The sequence below is a fragment of the Mugil cephalus genome, chromosome 7, assembly GCF_022458985.1.
Source record: "Mugil cephalus isolate CIBA_MC_2020 chromosome 7, CIBA_Mcephalus_1.1, whole genome shotgun sequence".
Classification (NCBI taxonomy): domain Eukaryota; kingdom Metazoa; phylum Chordata; class Actinopteri; order Mugiliformes; family Mugilidae; genus Mugil; species Mugil cephalus.
Genome location: NC_061776.1, coordinates 15,324,693 through 15,346,309, shown reverse-complemented (window position 1 = coordinate 15,346,309; position 21,617 = coordinate 15,324,693). Strand labels below are relative to the sequence as shown.

The window sequence follows — 21,617 nt, the reverse complement described above, 5'->3', positions numbered from 1 at the left end:
GCAGATTAAGCGTTGTTTTGATACATGCTTATTATGTATTTATGCCAAAAAATGTAAGGCATAAGAAAAAGCAAATATTAATTTTCGCGTTAAACGCAGAAGGGCTAAGGCATGGATGGTTCAGACGCGGCCTGTACTGTTGAGGAATTCCGTACGGGTGGTCTGTTAGTCTCAAAACTAGATACATATTTTGCAATTTTATGAGATTGTGTCCTTTTTTACAAACACAGAAAAAATAAGTACCGTAGCAGGCTTGGTGCAAAGCTATTAGATGTTTTTACAATCCTTTTTCAGACAGCTAAAACAATTTTTATGTATTATAAAGCACCGAGAAACCTACATTTAAAAAAATCTGATAAGATTTATAGATATATATATAGGGTAGGGTAATACTGCATGGCTTCCTGAAATCTGTCAGGGACCATGGTTTGGGAGTAACTCACTGCTGGTGCCCAGACCTTCGTGTCTGAGGTGCTGGAAGCTGCTCATGATGTCTTATCACTGCCTGACAGCAACAGAGTACATCCCTTCTATTTAGGAAGCCAAACTCTTATCCAGGTCCAGGACCTTATCTTATCAGCAAAAAAGTGTTTTTTTTTTTTTTTTTGCTATCATCTGCCACTTCTATAGCGAGCAAGACTTTGTTGAAAAGCCATTCTAGTGAAGCAAAGCGCGGCCGCGCTTTCAGCCGCCAAAGCCTTATCTTCCTGTGTGGTGCACCGGAGATCTGTGCAGTAGTGGTTGTCATAAGAGATGTGTTTGTGCGAGTGTATTTGTGGCACATTGGGAATTGGGGATTCATTGAATAAACAAAAAGCTGACAACTTGTCTGATGTAACACCGTGACCCCACTTCGTATTCAGAGAAGGGATCTTTTTACAGTTACTGGGAAAAGTAGTGAGGCTTTCCCACGAGACAATGCATGTGTCATCTCGACACTTTTCCCGTTCTGATGCCCAAATAGCGGCGCGTGTCTGAACAACACGTTATCGTGTTCGGCCCCGTTTGTGACACAATCGCTTAAGATCTAATGGAGGAGGTGGTGAAAGGCCTATTTTACATTAGCTAAAACTCTATTCTCCGTGGCAGAGGGGTGGGGTGTATGTTTTTTTTTTTCTTCTTCTTCTTCTTCTTTTTTTCCCCTTTAAAGGACTAATTCCAGTCTGATGAACAAATCACAGTTGATTCAGGACCGAGAGCTCAGAGGACACAGAGCTGTTGGAAGAGGCCCAGTGCTGGGCTTTACTCACAGTAGCCCTGCTTCATCCCCGTTTTAAGACATCAAATCCAGTCAAAATGAAACACTGATAATTCCCAGTAGCTGTCCACAAATGTACCAGGTGGCAAGATGAGGCTTCCTGCGCCATGCAGCTGATTAATGCACACAAAAACGCACAAGCCGAAGTACTTAGAGGACCTGCTATTTACCATTACATCCCAGCCTCAGATATTGTTCTGGCTATGTGTGTGTGTGTGTGTGTGTGTGTGGGTGTTGTGTGTATACTCTGCCTGTCTCTCTCTTTTCCTCTCTTTTTTTTCTGAGCAAACACAATATGTTTTTACACATCACTGAGAAATGTCAGGTCCCTCTCCCCCCTCGCTACAGATCAATCAAATCTACTATGCTACAGGATAAGAAGGAGGGGTGGTGTGAGACGACTGGAGGATCAGCGAACAAGGATGCTGTCTTTTACTGGGCAAGGTAGGAAAACATTAGATGAAATAAGGATTCGCTTCCTGCGGTTTCATCAGTGCCGTGGCAGCAAGTTACCGCGGCCCAACACCGCGTACATGCGCAGCACAACACAGAACCGCACACATAACGCGAGGGAGAATTGCGCGTATGCAGCCCCCAATCTGCAGTCAACAGGGACTTTTTCATGCAGGGCCTGACACAAAGAGCTGGAACATCAAGCGCTGTCCTGACTCTGTGGTCTGGGTGTCCATTATTCTGGCCCTCATGGCTCTGTCTCTCAACCATGGGGAAGCGGCAAACTGTCAACTACTTTGTCCACATTACCCACGTCCCCCAGCTCAGACAGGAGCACTTGGTCACTGTCCCAGAAATCACAGTGCCCCAGTGGCATCCCAGGAAAGTTAGACAAATGGAAGGCCAGAGGAAGAAAAGTAGGGCGGCCAGTCATCCTTTACTCTGCTTTTCCTTTCCGCGATAGTGAAGAGTGGAGGAGCTCCCTGTTGCAAATACAGTCCCGGCAACGCAGATCCCGCCAAAATGGACAAACTGATATCCATTCGGATCATAATAATCTACGATAGCGCTTGACGAAGCGAAGGAGACAATTCGTAACTGCAGCGTATAATTCACTGCCAGGTAACACATTTCTAATCCGCCATAACAACTATCGAGGTCACGTACGAATCTCATAAACACAGCATATTAAATTAAAGAGTTTACTATTTTAATGTCATATTTAATTTATTTCAATCTGAACACAGGCTGAAATTGCTCATTTAGAGAATTTTAGAACATTATATGACTCGGCCTGGCGTCTGACGCCAGAACAGGGCCGAGCGACGCGGTGGATGCAGGGTTAACAAGAAATGAAACTCTCAGGAGTACTTCCGCCAAGTCCGCTTTTCAAACAAGAGAAAAAATTAAACTAATGAGAGGACGAGAATAAGGGAGACATTTAATTACAACATTTTTCAAAAAAAGGTGAATTTGGATTTCACAACAGGTCATTAGTCAGAGTGCAGTGGGTGGGCCTGATGGCTAATGTGGTTCATTGTTTCCGTTAAATTGGACTTGATTTGAAGCGTCGCAATCATACAGGATATAATTACACAGGTAGCCATTATGAGGGTTTTGTTTTGGCAAGAACTAGGAGCTGCAAAGCAAGGTGGTCAGGAGGTGTTTAGGATGTAGCCCCGCGCGCATGGGTTGACCCCCACTTCCGCACGCGCATACAATCGAGTGGCCGATGGCGCGCGGAGAGAGAGGACAGTTGACCACTTCAGGTGCACTCCAGCAAAAACAGGAAGGAGGCTGTTCCTCAGGTCTTGGCTGGACCAGCAGCCACAGTGAGCCTCCCAGGGGGAGAAAGAAGGATGACAATCTGTCCCCCAGCATGGCCCTTCACCGCCTGCCTCACTGCACTGGCTCTAAGGGAGAGCTGGGCCAGGCGGGACTGGACTGGGCTGGGCTTCAATAGGCAGGGGTGCCTGTGTGTTTGTTTGTGTGTGCATATGTGTGTGTGTGTGTAGGCTGTTCCCTCAACACTGCGGCAGACCAGGCACAGGACCCTGTGGACAGTCAGCTAGCTAGTCAGCCAGTCAGCCGCTGCGAGAGATGCTGCAGCACAGTCCTGTGCTACGCTGTTACGAGCACGGGAGTTTACTTGGACGCTCTTTTATTTTTCCCCGCTCTTCGTCGCGTGATTTATGTGATCGGCTCGGAAAAGAAAAAACTGTTGTGCATACAGAAATATGCTGAGTTACTGTACGGTTGCTTCATTAAAATAGGGTTTGCTCTGCAAGTTTCAGGCGAAGCTATCCATTACTTAAAACCCAACACAGCACTGAGTGAATTCGGAACACAGGGCCTAATTCTTTTTAATCAAACTACCACAGTGTGACCCATAAAACTTGGGCTAGACTTCAAGTGAGAATGATCTCACTTTTATTTAAGTGTAACTTCAGACACTTGGATCTATGTCTCAGCACGCTGGGAATATTTTTAAAAAGGCCCGTTAATTTGCCAAACACCCATAAAAAGCCTTAAATCATCGAGTATGTTTCTATGGAGTTTTTTCGCTGCAGAGGGAGAAAGGCAAACAACCGTAGCGACGAACTCTTGCGTTAGCTTTAGCATTAGCATGTGTCAGAAGCCCTCCCCCCCCGACCCTGCCTCTTGACCCATGACCCTCTGGTTCCCCTGATTAATACACTGTGGCTTCATTTGATATCTCCTCAATACCAGTCTGCCTTGTCAGTGGTAAAACAACTGGAGACAGCCCAGGAGGGAGAAGAAAACATGCATCGTGGAGAGGAGAGCGGGAGGGGAAGAAAAACAAGCATCAACTCAAGCAAGACGGTGTATTTTCATGCATCCCTGTCTTAAATGTCAAGATTTCTTAACCCTCAGTGGCTGCAGCGCTGACACCTCTCCAAGGTTCAACAGAAACCGCATTCATTAATAATTAGCTTATAGCTGCGAGGACAGGGAGCGAGAGTGAGAACAAGAGAGCGAGCGAGGGAGACAGCTAAAATCCAAACTTCTGTCCTTTCCCGAGAGAATCAAATTTCACTGTAAGTTTTTTCTTTTTTTTTTCATTCTTCTTCATTTCTTGTTTTCCTCGTCGGTTGGCCAGAGTCCCGCGGGCGGCCGGCGAACGAGCAATGCAGACGTCGCATCAGCCGTACGACTCCCTCCCCTCCTTAATCATGGCTCTAATACCCTCCAGATGAATAAACATCTTCATCCCCTCTCAGTTAAAGCCAGAAGGCTCCTCCACTGTCGAATCCAAGAAAGGGGGAATGAAAGAGGGAAAGAAATGGAGAGACGGCGATGGAGCACAGGAAAAGGATGACAGATGGAAGGGTGGATCAATGTCGAAATGAACCAACAGCAAAGTAACAAAGCCGTGGCAAGATTTTCTGGTTCTTCCCATAATTCGTCTGATCTATTTCCCCCTTGACACAATTATCACAGTCCTTCTAATTATTTTTTCTTCTTAAACAGATTTCTAACGGCGGACTGTGTTTTTTTTTTTTGTTTTTTTTTAAGATCGTGATTGCAAAGTGAAGGTTTTGAGAGCTGTTGTGCAACCTTGTCGCCTCAGACTGTGTCCACAGACTGCACAGGAAGGGGGAAGGGGGTGGAGATGGTGGAGGCAAGTGGTGTGGGGGTGAGGATGGGGGGGTGTGTGGTGTGTGGGGGGGGCAGTCTCTGGAGAATGGGCCAGGCCCCAGACCAGCACTTCCCTGGCCCAGTAACTGTGCCAGAATACTCATGACATGTGTGTACAGTATGTGAGCGCAAATGGCAGACAGATTTAGGGGTTTGCTTTGCCCCCCCCCCCTTTCCCGACTCTTTTTCTATTGTTTTCCGCTGGTATCTAGGCAGCTCATCATCGCCTCTTAATACTGAAAGTACAATAAGAACGCACGAACACACTGATCCACGCGAAAAAAAACAAACACGCAGGCACCTCACGAGATGATGCAGCTTCTTCGCTGCCCTCTCCCTCATCTTCATTTGCAGAGCAGGGATGGAATCTGAGGCCTGAATGCAACCAGACAAATGACTACAGGGCATTTTACTTATTCATCCATCACTTCACATTGATTTATTCCTGTTTATCTATTTATCAGCCCCCCAAAAAAAAAGAAAAAAAAAAAAAACATTTCCCCTGAATTGTTTGGCTAGAAGTTTGCGCACTGACGTACTTAGTGGAAAACTTTCAGGGTCACTGTAGAAAAATCCCTAAAAGAGATGACTGAGGTTCATCTTTCCCTTGAATATTCTCCTTCACTTCAACACCTCAACAAATAATTCTCTCCCTATTTACAGAGGCCCAGCACTTCCTGGCTTAGTAACGATTTACTTAGTTACACACCACCACCTGGGATGGCTATTTATGTCTCTCTCAGGAGAGGAACTTGGTATGACTGCCAGACAAACCCCCAATATGAATTATCATCAATTTAGCACAAGAAACCTAGAGGGAAGATCTCAGATGCTCAGTGTGACTTTACATCAGATTTGTGCATTAGAAGCGATCACTGGTGGAATGTAACAGAGTACACTTAGCAAAATGTAATAATAAGACACTTATTCGTTTTTTTTTTTTTATTCACTGCTGCTCATACTTCACTACATTTTGAGGTAAATATCCACTACACTTATTTGCTGACTTTAGCACCTTTGTTTAAAGGTCAACTAATAAAGTATATTTATGCATAAAGCTTCCCATGAGAATACAGTGGGTAAAATTAGGCTCGCCGTTGTCAGCTGCAGCAACAGAGATGAACACATTGATTCATCAGTAATTAAAATTCAGCACATCTGATTCTGTTTAGTGCCATTCTTCACTTTTACTTTGGGTGTTGACATATCTGGAGGTTTAAAGCCCAGTTTTGCGATTTTGGATTTGTTAAAAAAAAAAAAAAAAGGTTGGGTGGTTGAACAAAATTTGATTTAGCCCAATTAATCAAATTACTCGAGGGCAATGCCTGTTGACACGTTTGCTGCTGTTGTTCGAGCTGCCACTTTTTAAAAGAATAAAGATCGGTGGGCGACATGACGTTCATCACATGGCTTCATGGTAACTAGATACGAGTGGATGCGGTGGTTGGCTGCTGCGGTTTGTTGCTGGATTGTTGCTTTTTATGACAGCCATCACCAGGTCTGTGTGGTTTATGTGCTAAACGCAAAATCATTCTAATACTCTGGGTGGTTTTGTGTCACTTTTGGTAGTTTCCGAACGGCTTCCGGGCTGGAAACCATAAGCTGCGTCTGGCAACACTGAAAGCGGATGATATTTGAATTGAATCTGAATCTTTCCCCGATCAACAGGGCTCCATCAGAAGCTGGGCCTCCCAAATTCATCAATTGCCATGGCAGCAGCACCAGCGCTTGACTTGTAGTAAGGAGGAGACGGTTGCTCGTAGCTAGCCCACCGGCACCTTGAGGTAATATTTGTTGAATTTAACAAAAAATGATATAGATTTTTTTGAATAAATGAATGAAGAGCTTCATCCCCAGTAGAGTGTATGTATTCAGAAATTTTATGTGTATTGTACAAGTATTTTTACTGAGCAGTAGTGCTACTTTTATTTTCTTTAAAAAATGGAGTGGAAGTAATATCAAGTATGTAACTCACTATGTGTTATAATAAAAAACAAAACTACTACAGTGTCATAAACCTGACCCTCTGCTGTCGTAATAAGGGTTTTCCCTTCTTACAATGTAATCTTACACCTATCTGAAGGCAGATCTTACTCTGACGGGCTAATTTCAAGGCTCCGCACTCAGGTGAGTGAACGTACTGTAACAGCCCCCCCCCCAATATCAGTGATCACTGGCAGCGACATCCATATCAGCTAATTACTTTTCACGGGGACCGTTGCAGATGTCATCAGCTGTTATCGCTACATGAACGCAGAAGTCTATTTTACTATTAGCGCCTGTGCACCAGTCGCTAATACAGACACAGCCTACAGTGATCGCTCGTCTTGCGGCCTGCCTGGGTATTTAAAATATCAAGAGAATATCATCAATGAGGTGACCTTTAATTAAATTTGCCATGCAAATAAGTCGACGAGTCAGGAAGAGAGTGAAAGAATGAAAGATGTCCTAAGGTTAGCGCGAGGTAACGCACATGACACAGAGCCAATGCACCGTCTGGCAACAGGACCCAAGATGTAACTAGCATACATCCAACACAAACACAGGGAGTCAAGAGGTCAGAGCGGTGCTTTCTCCCATCCTTAATTTGTATTTTCCTTGGCATTCTTGGGTGAGCGAGGTGACCGTCGTGTCTGCGCCTGTTCATTGTCTGAAGGAGGAGTTGGAGAATATAATCCCGCGCACTACGCATACAGCAGGGAGGAAATATGGGCACAGAGGTGCCGTGCGGCCCCCTGGGTAATTTGTAAAACATGAGCCTTGGCACCTGAGTGCCACGCCGACGCTTGGGTCAGGTGACTCAGTCACAGGTGCATCATGGTAGGATGTTTGGTGAGGAGGCACATCTCCCACAACGAAAAACATGGCGGGCAACACAATGTTTTCCAAACATGGAAGTCTCTAGAACGTTGCCTCTGTGTCTATTTTAAGGAATGCGCTGAACAGTGAAAATGCGGTTGGATTGTTCCTCATCTTTTTTTAAAGCTCGCAGAAAGGTCAAATATCTCCGTGGCTTTGGACGAAATGTTGTCATTCTTTTGCATCACCAGCTCCCTGAGACGCCCGCGTTTTGCGAAAAAAAAAAATCATTTCACAAACATGCCAAGCGTTTTAGACATGGCCGAATTCACGCGTGTCGCTTTAATAAGAAGTCTTGATTAGGATTCGGCAGACATAACATCCCGCATACACGGTCTCTGCTTTCGCTAGGCCTCAGATAACCTTTATCCTATAGGGTTTAATTAATGTCAGCCAGTCTACTCTGCCTTTCAGAAGGAAACGACTTATTCCTCTGCCCTCATGAAGCCCAAATCCCTCTGTTTCACTGGTGAGGCCGGCTGCCTTGTTTATCCCAACTACAGGTACTGCTCCCTATTAAGGCCAGCACTTGTTACAGGGAAAAGGTTGAATTATTTACCAACAGCAGAGGGGGAGGAAGACGGATGGAGTACGAAAAAGGGAGCGAGGCATTTCGTACACGGACGAGATTTTTATTTTGTTTTTCTGAGGTTATGAACGTGGCAAGGTTAATGATCCGTGCACATTAGATGCAAGTGCTGATTGCCAAATAAAAGGGCACCGTGGCATATAGAGAGTAAAAAAAATATATATATATATATCTACTGGGACGGACGAACAAATCGCCCCCAAAACATTACACTTTTAAATCTGTTTGATGAAAAATACCTTGCGCTTCGGCAGTAGGCGGAGTTTTATACGTTTGGTCTTTGAGTAAATAGATGAATGTGTTTTGTTAAAAAGATACCAAGGGTGCTTGTGCACACTCTTCACCCAGGGCAAACTCTCTGCATTCTATCTGCATCTCGGTCTCTGTGCACAATACAACAAAACATACAGAAAACAAAAGGGAGCACAGAGGGGGAGAACGAAGAGACAGACCAAACAATAAACTCAACCACAAGAGACAGAGTTTGACTTTGTGTGTGCGCGCTTATATGTGTGTGTGCGTGCGTGCGTATGTGTGTGTGTGTGTGTGTGTGTATGAGAGAGGGAGACAGAAAGCAAGAGGAGGACAAGGGAGATGAAGACAAATGCAGAAAGGGAGAGAGACAGAGGGCGGCAGAGAAAACGAAAGACAGAGGGAGAAATCAAATTTGCAAGAACATAACAAAAAGCTGTATCTCCGACAAAAGAGAACACACAAGGGTATTTGTCTAGCTGTCTGCACCAGCAGGATCCTCTGAAAGTTTATTAAACTAGAACCCTTCAAGAGAAGGCAGAGAGTAGTAAACTATACTACTGGGGAGGAAAAGAGAGAGCGAGAGGGGAATGGGAGTAGAGGAGGTGCAGGGGGGGGGGGGGTGGTTGGAAAAGAAAAAAAAAAAAGCTAGCTTTTCAGCCTCTGTCTCTCAGAAATTCTTTTATTTCAGCCATGCATTAAGTAACCTCCCCACTGAGTTCTGCTCCCCTTCCTGGTGTGGATAAAGCCGTCCCTCGGGGGAGCCGCTGGTAATTTCCAGCTTCGCCAGAAACTCAGGTATTAGAAAAGACCGCTTGGGGACCTGCCACAATATACCTTCACAATTTCATACGCTCTGAAAAAGAGGGAGCCCCTCCCTCCCCGCCTCCCCTCACCCTCCCAGTAAACCCCCTCGAGGGTCCCCAGTTCAAATTTCTGAAGTGCAGACAACGGGTGTATGTGTGGGGGAGGAGAGGGTGGTGGTGGGGGGCCCGTGGGACTGAGCACCAGCAATAGAAAATCCACTGCATAGAGGAGAAAAAAGCATTTCCTCTCTGGTCTGGCAGGAGTGCCTTTTTCCCCTGGCTCCCACCAGAGGCTTTTTACAAAACATGTGTTGCTGACATGTTGACAGATTGCTCAGTGAAGTGTTAGGCGCATGCACACGGCTGGCCATTTAGGGGGACATGGCTTCCTACCCAACATCCTCTACCTGAGGCACCATGTTTTATACATCATCCCCCAAAGAAAAAAAGGAAACAATAAAAGGTAAGGGAGTTGCTTCCTTTGTGAGGATAGCAGAATATCATAGAGCAGAGAGAGACTGCGTATAATGCTGCCTTAGCTGAACTGCGGTGATGGGGAGGAGCAACGGAAATGAGCATAAGGGAGGGAAATGGTTTCAGGCAGGAAAGACGGAGATAAAGCAGAAAGGTGGGAGAAAAAAAAAGAGCGCTCGGGGATGGGGGCATGGTATACTTATGTACAGCAGGTGAGCTTGTTAAACCAATGAAAAGAAACTCGCAAGACCTCCTCTTTGTCTTCCTGCACTAAAGCCACCAATGGAAGGCGGCAGGATGAAATCTGATCAAAGGCCAGCTTCCAGATCCAACTTCTGCTCCTATCAGGGTATCGACAGCACACGTCTTAATCGCCCTGCGGCTCAAAAAGTGCTGCCGTGGCAACAGGATGGAAATGGGGATCATAATGTATTCATGGTGCTGGCGACCTGGGGGCTGCGGAGCACGCTCTCTGGGGACTGCACTTTACCCAGAGCCAGACGTGTCTGGGCAAAATCACTCCACACAAGACAGCAGCAGAATACTGAGGAGCCATGACAGGATGGAGGGAGGGAGGGAGAAAGTAGGAGAGAGGAAGAGGGGAGGTAGGAGAGAGAGAGAGAGGGAGCCATGGGTAGAAATGAAAGACGGTGATAGGAAACAAAGATGGTGAAGGGTCGGCACGTTAAGCGGCGGATGTTGAGCGGCGTTCGAGATTATAGCGGGGACGGGAGGGAAGGTTCCTGCGTTACTCCAGCACCGAACCGAAACTTCAAAACACAAAAGACAAAAGATCTGAGGCTCGAGGAGGAAAAAAAACAGGATGTGATTGGTGGGAAAGGTCTTGCTGGGATGAGTGGCTCTACCTTGAGAAGCCTGATGCTGCTTGACCAGGTGGGTGGTTGGCTGGGAAATAAATTGCAGAGGAAATTGGTCCAGATTATCAGGGCCACAAAGAGACATGGCCCTTTGGCCACAGGCGAGGGTGGATAAATGGACGGATGAGTAAATGAACAGAGGGATGGAAAAAGAGGAAGATTGATGGCTGAGCAGATGGATGGTTCGGCGAAATTGCGAGTCCAGTTACCCACTGTCCACCATCTTACCATCTCCTGAAAAATAAATGCTTACATTTGAAATACATCTGGCTTTTTTCCCCTGGCTGAATGTAATGCACTCTCTGACTCTTTCCACCCTAATGATCTCCCCCCCTTCTCCCCCCGCTCCCCCTCCTCTCACACACGCACACACATATATATTTATATACACATTCACAATCTAATACACACCCGCAAAAAAAAAAAAAAAAAGAAAAAATGCTCACATGCACAAACAAACAAACAAAGCTATGGCCTGACCTGCTTTTCCTCAACAGGAGGGCAGCTACAACAGGCACCATGCCAGGTAAACATCCTCAAGCCTTGTGCACTCGCTGCAGAGGGTAAAACTCAACGCTGGAAACTCACTCTAAAATACAAGGGATAGTCAATTATGTTTAGGACTGAGAAGACATTCTTAGAATATAGATTCCTCTTATGTGGCCCTCCTGCTGCGCTTTAAAAAAATCATTAAATTAAATAATATAACACTCTGTTTGCTTCATTTCATACCAAGGATCTTTTGGTAACAGAAAGTCATAACACTTCCCCCTAGAGGTGATGATTCCAGTGCATTAAGTCTCCCAAAATGAAAGGATTCACCTGCAGACTGCGGTGTGTCCTTCTGCACTAACTATCCTCCACACGTAGTACACCCTCAGGCATTCAACCTAGGGCCACAGACAGCTCCCCTGTCTGTCTTTCCTCCTTGCCTTTAGCTGACAGGTTCTTCGACTGCTAAGCTCCAACGCGGACCTCTGTGTTTGTGATGACTGTGCTGAGCAATCAAGGGAGAGGCGAAAGAAAGAAAGAAAACAAGAAGAGAAGGTACAATGAAGAAGGGCGAGAGGGGGAACGCGGGCGAAGACGAGGTAGAGAGAAACAAGGACATCAACAACGTGTTCTCACAGAGAGATGACCCCTGGCCATCCCGAGGCATCTGGTTTATCTGGCTGTCTGGGTAAGCCACGCACACACCTAATGACTCCAGACTGGCCCACGTCCCACAGGTTCTTTTTTATTTTTTTTATCCCGGATTACGGATGGGGAATGACAATGGGCCGGTAAAGTGCGGTGCCGCACGTCTAAGGGCTCGTATCAGACAAGGAACTCTCTGTGATGAACAGGCCGGGGTGAGTCGAGATCAAGGTTCAAACTCACTAAGAAGTTGCGGCGCTAGAATTTCTATTCACTGTATCACGTGCATCGCGAGCGGATCTTCTCAAAATATTAGGCGTATAGTTTTAAAACAACATATGCTTTCATTGCGGCGGCATTGCTGATTTGTATGCGTCATAAACAGAATATTACTTCTCAAAACGAAGGTCAGCAATACCCACAACTTTGAATTGCGCATAACGTTTGGGGGCCAACGCGGAGCCGCAGTTTGGACTCTAACCTCCGTATTTTCCCCCTCATGTTGCATGGCATCGCTGAACAGAGCTCAATCTACTTCTGCAGTGGAGATTAGTAATCATCTAGGGTCTTCATATTGATGGCCAGGCTCAGCTTGTTTGCATATTTACTGGCCTCAGAGCCCAGTCGCCTGAGGTGAGAAGCAAATTACATTTCTGCTTACCCCCACGCACACGACTCTCTTGCACTCTTTCGATTTCTATCCCTCGTTTTCTCCTCCTTTTTTTTTTTTTTTTTTTTTACAACCTTGTTTCTCTTAACATGCTGATCAGTCATCTTGCAGTAAGCATCCGTGCCTGCCCTGGTTGCATCTGAATAGCAGTCTCATTTGGCTAACATCATCACAGCGTAATCTTGTTGGAGAGAGCAATCAGTTTACTTTGGAATTAGGTATTCCGTTGGCGGGCCCAGAGAGAGGAAAGGCTCACAGGGTTTAAAGGATGCAAACGAAAGCATGCGCTCAAGAATACAGTCTTGAGCCTGATTGGGTGATAACAACCCACACAGGCTCCATGTGAGAGTAATGAATGGCCAATGGGAGGCCTGAATAATAATGCAATTGGATTAAAATCCAATCACAAGATGGTTTTGTCTGTTGACTTTGTTTGTGGGGTATGTTCTACAAACCAAGTTCATGATGAGAAAGATGCATCATGCTTTGACTGGGGGCACATAATGTTCTAATATAAAGATTACCACTCTGTTTACTACGGCCAGATCTCTCTTGGCTGTCAGTCAGTCTTGCAGGACTTTTGTTGATCTGATTTTAGTGTACACGCGTCGCATATAGAACGAGCCTCCCAACGCCATGAAGTGATAGCGACAGTAGCTGTTCCTCGCCGCCTTAAATCAGTGGCTCATTTGGAGAACGGTTGCCACAGGTGGTGAGTTACTATTTAATCAGGGATTTTAATGTTTGGGTTTATCACAGAGGCATGTATCAAGCTGGCACACACTGCACCGCTTCGCAGGGTCCCCGCCACTCGTTGGGAGGCCATCTCTGAGGAGAGGCTCTCTGATCAAATCGATTGACTCCTCCAGTATGATTGATCGGTCAGACAGGTTGGAGGTGGAATAGATTAGATGTCCTTTAGCGTTCTCAGTGTCGTCGCACCCCCTACTACCGTTGACTGCACTCGGTGTTAAGAGGACGTCTCAGTATTACCTGACAGCACAGTTTTACTTTGGAACCATTACGTCCTGTACCGACACACGCTGCTCCCGCTGCCAAAGCACAGTCCAGCTGGTGGCCTCAGAGACCTTAAACGACACCCATCCTGCCCATAAAACTAAATTTATGAACCCACCTTCCAGTCTGAAAATGGCAATTAGCACTAAGGAACAAATGTGTTACTTCACGTGATATTTGAGAATCCCTGGCCTTGTGGGTGGCTTAACTCCCCATATCCTGAAGTACAGGAGTGGCTGTTCCACACTGCAACCCTTTGCAGCCCCCACCCAAACACTACCCCCTGGCCAACAAAAACAACCCCTGGGAGGGGTAGAGGAGACGGGGAAATGTTGAGTCGGTGATAGTGTAGCCCCAAAGCTCCTAAACCACTGTGGCTAGCAGGATGCCGTCACAGCTGGCTCTGCTCCTTCCTGTGGGCCCGCTCCACAGAGCTCAGCCTGCAGGGAGACATAAACCTGTCGGACTGGTCACTCTTTCCACCGCCCTCCATCTCCCGCCTTCCTTTCCTCCCATTACTGGTGAGTTTGGCAAAAGCCATCTAAGGAAAAAGCCCTATGGGGATCAATGTGCAGTACATTTCCACACAGACAAAATTCTATGACCTTTTCATTAGGGAGTATTGACGAACAGCATTAAAAAGGCCGTAAATGTTTCCTTTAGGTGTCTGTGAATGAGATGAAGCCCTCTTCGTCTCAAACGCTGTTGGATCCTGGTTCAGATGATCAAAAATTCATTAAGTTATTGTAACTTCAGTTCAGGACCTAAGTTCTATTTCCCACACTTACCTATAAAGGCGTGGCTTAACCCTCTCCCTCTGAGTTCTCAACCTCCACCCTTACCAGGGGCCAAGGTGCCAAAGCTTCCTTACACCTCGAGTCTCACTCCCTGGGTTCCTGTGCTTCTACCTTTCTGGCATGTTAGTAATAATTTGAACATGAACAACACCGCCTCCCTCCCACCTGCCTGACCTTTGACACTCCCCTCCTCCTTGCAGCAGTAGCCAACTTTAGTCCCCTTCCGAACATTTAGCTTCGGCATTATGTTTTTTCTTTTAACTTTACCTTATATAGTCACAAAGTAATACACTCTGTCTCTGCCAGAGAGGTGACAGTGGTATGACAGCCAGGAAGCTCAGCAAACCATTTTATTCAGACCGAATATAATTATTGGTCTGGACTTTTATCAGAAATATATGAGAACAAAAGAAAGGTAAGAATTGTTTTAATTAAAACACCTCAGATCAACTACAACCTTGCCCAACCTGACTGACCTCTGCTGATTCCAAGAAGAAAGAGAAAATAACCTTCACAGAGCAGAATGTCCGTAAAGTTTTTTAAAATGCAATTTTTTTTTTTTTTTTTTGCCCTTTCCGTGTGTCTAGTTATGTTTCTCCGTATCTGCTTCATCATTATTCCGGTGCGCAGTCACACGTTTGAAAGAGAAAAAAGAAAATCATTTGAATTCTGTGAGACCCAGAGGAGAGCGAGCAAAACCCAGAGGTAAGATCCAAGCTCGCTCTCCGTGCCCTTCCGTTGGCTGCCTACCTGGTAAACATCTCCACAAGCTCCTTGCTTTCAAAACACGTCAACCGGTGCCTATGTACTTTAGACTGGCCGGCCAAGCAGGAATTGAGACTTTATTTGTTTTTTACTTTTCCTGTCTCTCTTCCGAGCCACCGCACATAACCTGTCTGGCATTAATGATGTTGTTAATAAAATGCGGCTGGTCTGTGGGTGGATTTGCCTGGCAGGCCTGGTGCCTGTCCTTCTCAGAGATAAGCCCACTGCTGGCCTTATCTACCTCCCACAGCCCCACCCAGCAGTGCCGAGCACTGGACACACAACCAGTCAACTCATCACTGGCTAATTACCACCTCTGACTGCCTTACAAAACAGGCCTGGACTCACATCGCTGCTGCTAAGATCGGCTCTCTCCTACCTTGACTCTCTAGTTCTTTGTCTTTTGCTACCCACCCCCTTCGCCATCTAAACTTTCCCTTTCTTTCGATGTCGTTGTCTCAGTTTTGTTCACTCTAATTCATTTGTCTGAGCCAAACAGCTATTTTGAACAATATCCAGTAAGTAGCACTATTTTGTCGGTCGGAAGGGAATATTGCTCCGGCTTCTTTGTGGGTGGTCAGATAAACCCTTCCACGTACGCTTATGAACCTTGAAAAGGACTAATGTCATTTATGTTACAGTTCCTCTGTATGGACTTAAGTCATTTGCGAGCTGGAGTCAGTTCAATCTCATAGCTTCAGCAGAGCAACCGAAGTCACTTGTGTTACAGAGAGAGGGAGCGGTTTCTTTTATTCAATTGTTTTCCACTTCCACGAGCGTGTGCCAAGGGGGAGGAAAGCGCCGGCTTAACACGCTCTGCAATTCAACACGGCCAGACGCAGTCCTATTAAGATTTAATGTGCCATTCTTCTGCTTGTGCCGCTGAAAAAGACTTGCAGGCAAAGGAAGAGAGTGAACAAAGAGCAGGCAGAGCCAGGGCCAAGGAGAGATGAAGAGAGCGTAAGAGAAACCGAGACAACTGCTCCACGGGCCGGCCATTGTCACACGACTGATGTCAGTGGTTTCAAAGGGACGCTACATAGCGGAGGGGTAAATACCAACGGTGGCGTTAATATGATGTTTTTCGCTCAGTGTGTGAGTACACGAGATTGTCCCTGCTTTGTCGGCATTCCATCCCCGCCATTGTGGCTACCTGCTTAAGAAAGAGGTCAGCTGGATGAAGTCGCAGCGTGAGTTTTGCCTCCGGGGCGTCGAAATTATGTTTTGTCGAAAATGCAAAGTGCAAGCGCGCAGGTGCTGCGAGGGGAGCGCGCGCGCGTGCGTGCCTGCCTGCGTGCTCGCTAATACCTGAGGGTGCATGCGTGTGTATTTGCATGCCTAAGCAGATGACTGATTGAGCAAGCGTACACGTGAGAGACGGAGAGCGTTAGATGGGGAGGGGGGGAGGGTTGGGGTGAATATACGAGGAAACTAAAGAGTTGCAGCGCTAGCCATTGTCATTTATGCCCTAAGCAAACAAATACAAAAGCTCCTCTATTCTCATTTTGATTGTTTTTCTGCAGCCCTCATCTAACAAAGACCAATAAATACTTTATACAGTGCATAATGTGTGCAGTGTGAAGCACGGGGGAGAGAGAAAGAGGGCGTCCTCACGAGGGCATACGCTTTGAATTCCTAATGACACTCCTGTTAACGTTATTGGCACTGTTGCACAAGGAGGAAACGCACGGGGATGCTAAGCCGGGGAGTCAAACATCTACTTTAAAAGTACCTCACTCTCATTTTCTTTCTCTGCCTCTCTTTCACTCCATAGCTATTTTCCTTTCTCCCGCAGACACTCGCGCAGAACATGTCCCCCCCACACACAAACACATACACAGGAAAGACTCGAGCCCAATTGTGAGAGCTCACTCTAGCATGAGGTCTCTTTTCAGTGACTGCGTTGTGCCAGAAGTAGCTATTCTCCCCTGACCGCCTCTCCTCCTTTCAAAGCCTTGTAATCAGTGTGCTGCTCTTTGTACCAGGATGTCGCAAGACACCCCGGCAAAAAACACAGCAGAATTTCTGATGAACGGCAGTGGCTCAGAGTTCGGCTAATCAGGTCTTGCTCGTGTCGCTTTCCTCTTATGTGAGTCCTTTTGAAGCAAATAAAGTCTTTGCAGTTTGGCACATTCTTCTTGGCAGCCACAAAGCAGCTGTTGGATCAATACACAAAGTTAGTTGGGGGAAAAAAAAAATAAAAAAAATACAGCACATCCAATAGGAGCCTGTTGGAAACAGTTAGTACAAAACATGGACTGCCAGGAGCCTGTTCATAGTTGAGGGTATTACTGAATGTTTCCATGCTGCTGACCCAAAGACTTGATGTAAATGAATTCAAACATTTCAAACAAACATGCTGTGGTTAGTGAATAGGAGGAGGAAAATGTATTTCAGTAGGCTTACAAAAAAAAAGAAAAAAAAAATGTGTCGGGCTCCCCATCGCAGACTTCATATTAGAAATTTGCTTAAACTTTTTCAATCATATTAGCATCCTCTGCATTGTGGGGGGAATATTATTGTTTTTCACTGAGTATTAGTATTTCATTGGTATTTTTCTCATAAATCTGAAATGTATTTTATTGAAGCTGAGTGCATTTTGCAACGTCTACGGGGACGAAGAAAGGGGAAATCTACATAATATAAATCCATATATGGCCCAGTTATCTCCCTCTCTCTCTCTTTCTCTGTTGCACCCTCTCTGATTGATTCCTTTATCTGAGGGAAGCAGAAGACATGCTCTGTTTGCTCGCACAGTGGCCGGCAGGAAAACAGAGAAAGACACTTATTAAAAAGGTCATCTCACAGAGGGTTAAAATAGCAGGGCACGGATCTCTCTGGGGGGAGCAGCCATGCCCCTCCTCTAGTGAAGGACACAAGAAAAGGTGTTGCTCAAGGGAGCTGGACCCGTAATGAAAGAATGGCCACCAGGCTGACAGCCCATGTGTGCACTAGGCTATTCAAATACCTTTAGAGGCGTGGAATTGAAGAATTGACAGTGAAAGGCCCTCTGAAAATGCAATCTTTCGAATTAAACTGAGCTGGAGGCGTTATTTTTATTTACAGTGTGGGCTAGCTAGCAAACACAAGCGGAATTGAACTGAGGAGCAAGGTATTTCTTTGGCGAGCAGGTCCGAAGGCATGTTTCCCTGCCTGCCAGTGAAATTTCATATCCAGCATATGATCATGTCTTGTGCCAACTGAGAACAAAAGTCAAACTACAGACGCCGTTTCTCTTTCTCCGTAAGAGTAACAACGCAAGGGTGCGCAGACAATACAGTGAGGCAGCGAGATAGTGAGACAAAGCATTTGTGAAGTGTTTTTGGAAAGGCCTATGGAATAGCTATGCCTCCAGTCTCCTGTCTCCTCCCCAGGGCAGCCTAAAGCCCTGTCGGCAGGATGCTGATCCCCACACGGAAACCTGATCCGCAGCCATCCTGGAGCCGGAGGGGGGGGTGGAGGAGCGCTCTCCCCCCACAGAGCCCCTCCACTTCTGCCCCAGAGTTAAAGGGGTGCTCTGGGGGAACATTCTTCTAGCCCTGCCCCAGCCAGCCTCCACTCTCAACTCTCTAGAGGAGCATTCTTCCAGCCCTGCCCTAGCCTTCACTGGGATCTCCTGGGGAGCATTCCTGAAGCCCTGCCCCAGCCCAAGACGGGCTCCCTGGGGACACATTCCTGCAGCACTCTCTCTCTCTCTCTCTCTCCCTCTGTCTTATGCTCTCCTCATCTCCCTCCTTCTCCCTTGCTCCCTTTCTCAGGCTCTCGCCTTCCTCCGCAGTCCAGCATTAGCGCGATCAATAGCACCGATCGCATCGGGGACACGAGGCAATCCATACCCATGCGCTCCCTTAGCGCACTGCAGTGGTCACGGCTTAAGTGCATGGAAAGGTGTTATACCTCTGCCAGACGGGGGGAAGACAATGGCGGCCATTGATCGTGGTGACATGTAACATCTTTCTCATTCTCCCCGTCCATCGGGCGTGGTCGACATGCAGTTAAAATCTGTTTAGACTTTATTTAGTCTGTTTTTGTCTCATGAAACTGTACAACACAGACTCAAAGTGTAACAGAGAACAGAAAGCAAAAAAAAAAACAACAACACGTGAGGTAGTGGGTGTGTACGGGCATGTCTGGTTCTGGTAATGCGCTGTACATGTTTATGGGCTGTTAGCAGGCGGAGAAGGAGCCGAGTTCTGTCGGCAAGCAAATCTCCATATGTGGATTGGTTCCAGTCAAGCTCCGCAATTAGTTTACCAAAAATAAAACATTTGAAATTGTAAAAATGGGGAGTTTAGCAGGTGCTGGTGCTTGATTAGAAAATGGTTCTAATAAAGGATCCATCTGTGAGTAGAGACTTGATGTAAGGTAGATTAATTGGTCATGGATGTCTACATAATGCCACATAGGAAATCTCCTCCCATATTACAGAGAATCCGCAAACACGCACACACATTCAAAGCACTTAGTATGCCATCTAGAAGTTTCTTTTCTCCCACTGTGTTTGAATACTAATAGACTGTTTCTGCACAATCACAATGCCCTAATGGCAATTAGATTCTTTTGTTTGGTTTCCACGGGGGCTCTTATCCAAACTACGTTTTTTTTTCATCATTGAGCAATTAAGAGTTATTTGTCCGTAAGACTGACATTTATGAGAGACAGGCTTAATTATAGAAAAAAATAATAATAATACGGCAGAGTCGGGCGTGACTGCGCCGAGAGGTGGCCGAACATTAAAGACTCACTCCTGGATCAAATACACAACTTTTTATACATCATCCCAACATGTTACACAAGCAAATTAGTAAAAAAAAAAAATAAAATAAAATAAAAGAGAATTGTAATTCAAGCAGGCTTAAATAATGCCCTTTGTGTTTTTATTTTCAAGCTTCCCCAGACAGACTGCTAACACATCTGTTTGTCTTGACAGAAGTGGGTGTTACATTGAAAAGGGAAGCAGGAGGTCTTGCACTTAGCCTCCCTCAAACCAGTGAACGCTTTTGTTGGACGACAGTAACGTAGGAGCGAGCAGCGCATTGATTTTCACACCTTCGGTCGACTGTCACTTTTTAATTCGGACACACATGAGCACACCCAAGGAACGAGACAGCCCTATGATGAACACGCGTGCATTTCTGCTTAAATGAACACTAATGGGAGCTCCACACAGAGTGCGTGCTTATGCACACACACATAAATACTGCACCCGCACAAACAAACAAAAGTCTTGGTTCATGAGATCGTCTTATGGTTAATGGAAAATCTTTGTAGAACTCATGGGATATCTAACCTATAATTTGTGGCTTGCTGATTGTGGGTTGCAAAATATGAAATCCAACTCCGCTTGAATGTAAACAGAATGGGGACTAAAACCAGTGTTCTCTTTAAAAAAAAAAAATCTTTTGATATGATAAACAGAGGCTTCTGCATTTTAGTTTCTTTTTCCTTTTTTGTGAAGATAGGAGGGACTAAGTCTGCGCCAGAGCGCTGGGAAATGTGTGTCAGATGGTCTTTCTCAATATGGGCCCACCAGGATGTGTAAAAGAGGACAGCAAGTCCAGGAGAAGCACATGGAAACCTTCAGTTCACATCATTAGTTCTGTCTGCCACCTTGTCAGGGTATTTATAGTCCTATTCATCCATCAACAGGTCAATGACACAGTCTGCCAATGGCATCCTTCTCTTTCGGTCCCATTAGGTATTACTACTGCAGCTAGCTAGCGCTGGGACCAGCTGAGGGACTTTCCTGGAGCAAGAATCTGTTTCCACTTGGTGGTCTGGTTACTGTGGGACCTGCTAGCTGCATGTTGCTAACACACACTCTCAGCGAAACATTAGAAATAGTATAGTGGTGTTTAAAATTGTTACACCGAAGCAGCAAGGACGTGGAGCTCCTGCTATAAATACATGCGCTGTTATTTATACATGTGAGGACACATGGAGGTCTATTTGTATGTCCCGCCTGTAGATATTGATGTACCGCACATATAAATAATGTGTTGTGTGTGTGTGTGTGTGTGTGTGAGGCCCGTGTTGCTGGATATCCACCAAGAAAACTGGTAGTCTGCTGTTGTGCTCCCCTTGGTGCAGCGTGCTAACACACATAGTGTGGCATATTCTCTGGTGAAGGCATAGAGCGAAAGTGGGAGTGGGAGAAGAGCTGAGTGGCAGAGTGGAGGGGAGGCTCGGTGGGCTGAACGTTGTTTACCTGTCAGCTGGCATTGATTAATCTTGTGTTCGGTGAGATCGCTCAGCGACTCGAACACCTGCCGGCAGCTGTCGCAGCTGTGCAGTGCAGGCTCCTCGTCCTCCTCCTCTCCCTCCTCTCCTTCCTCTGGAGAGAGCAGCCTCTTCCTCAGACGCCCGGTCTCACCATCCTCCGCCGCCCTCTCGAGGGCACACTCTGGATCTGCGGAGCCACAGGAAATGACAGCACCACATAGTCAGAGGGGTGACCCGCACAGTGAGGTACAACAGCTTCCTCTGGGTGACAATAAAATGGA

At 46.2% G+C, this 21,617-nt stretch overlaps 1 protein-coding gene across 6 annotated transcripts in view; it reads right to left on the bottom strand.

The window, feature by feature from the left end:
* Positions 1-21,617, bottom strand: part of LOC125011496 (zinc finger protein 521-like) — an 88,710-nt gene that overhangs the window by 52,539 nt on the left and 14,554 nt on the right. For all 6 annotated transcript variants that reach the window (XM_047590748.1, XM_047590749.1, XM_047590754.1 and 3 more), the window contains one exon: positions 21,323-21,523. In XM_047590748.1, coding sequence (XP_047446704.1) covers positions 21,323-21,523 — 201 coding nt within the window. The remainder of the gene's footprint in view (positions 1-21,322; positions 21,524-21,617) is intronic.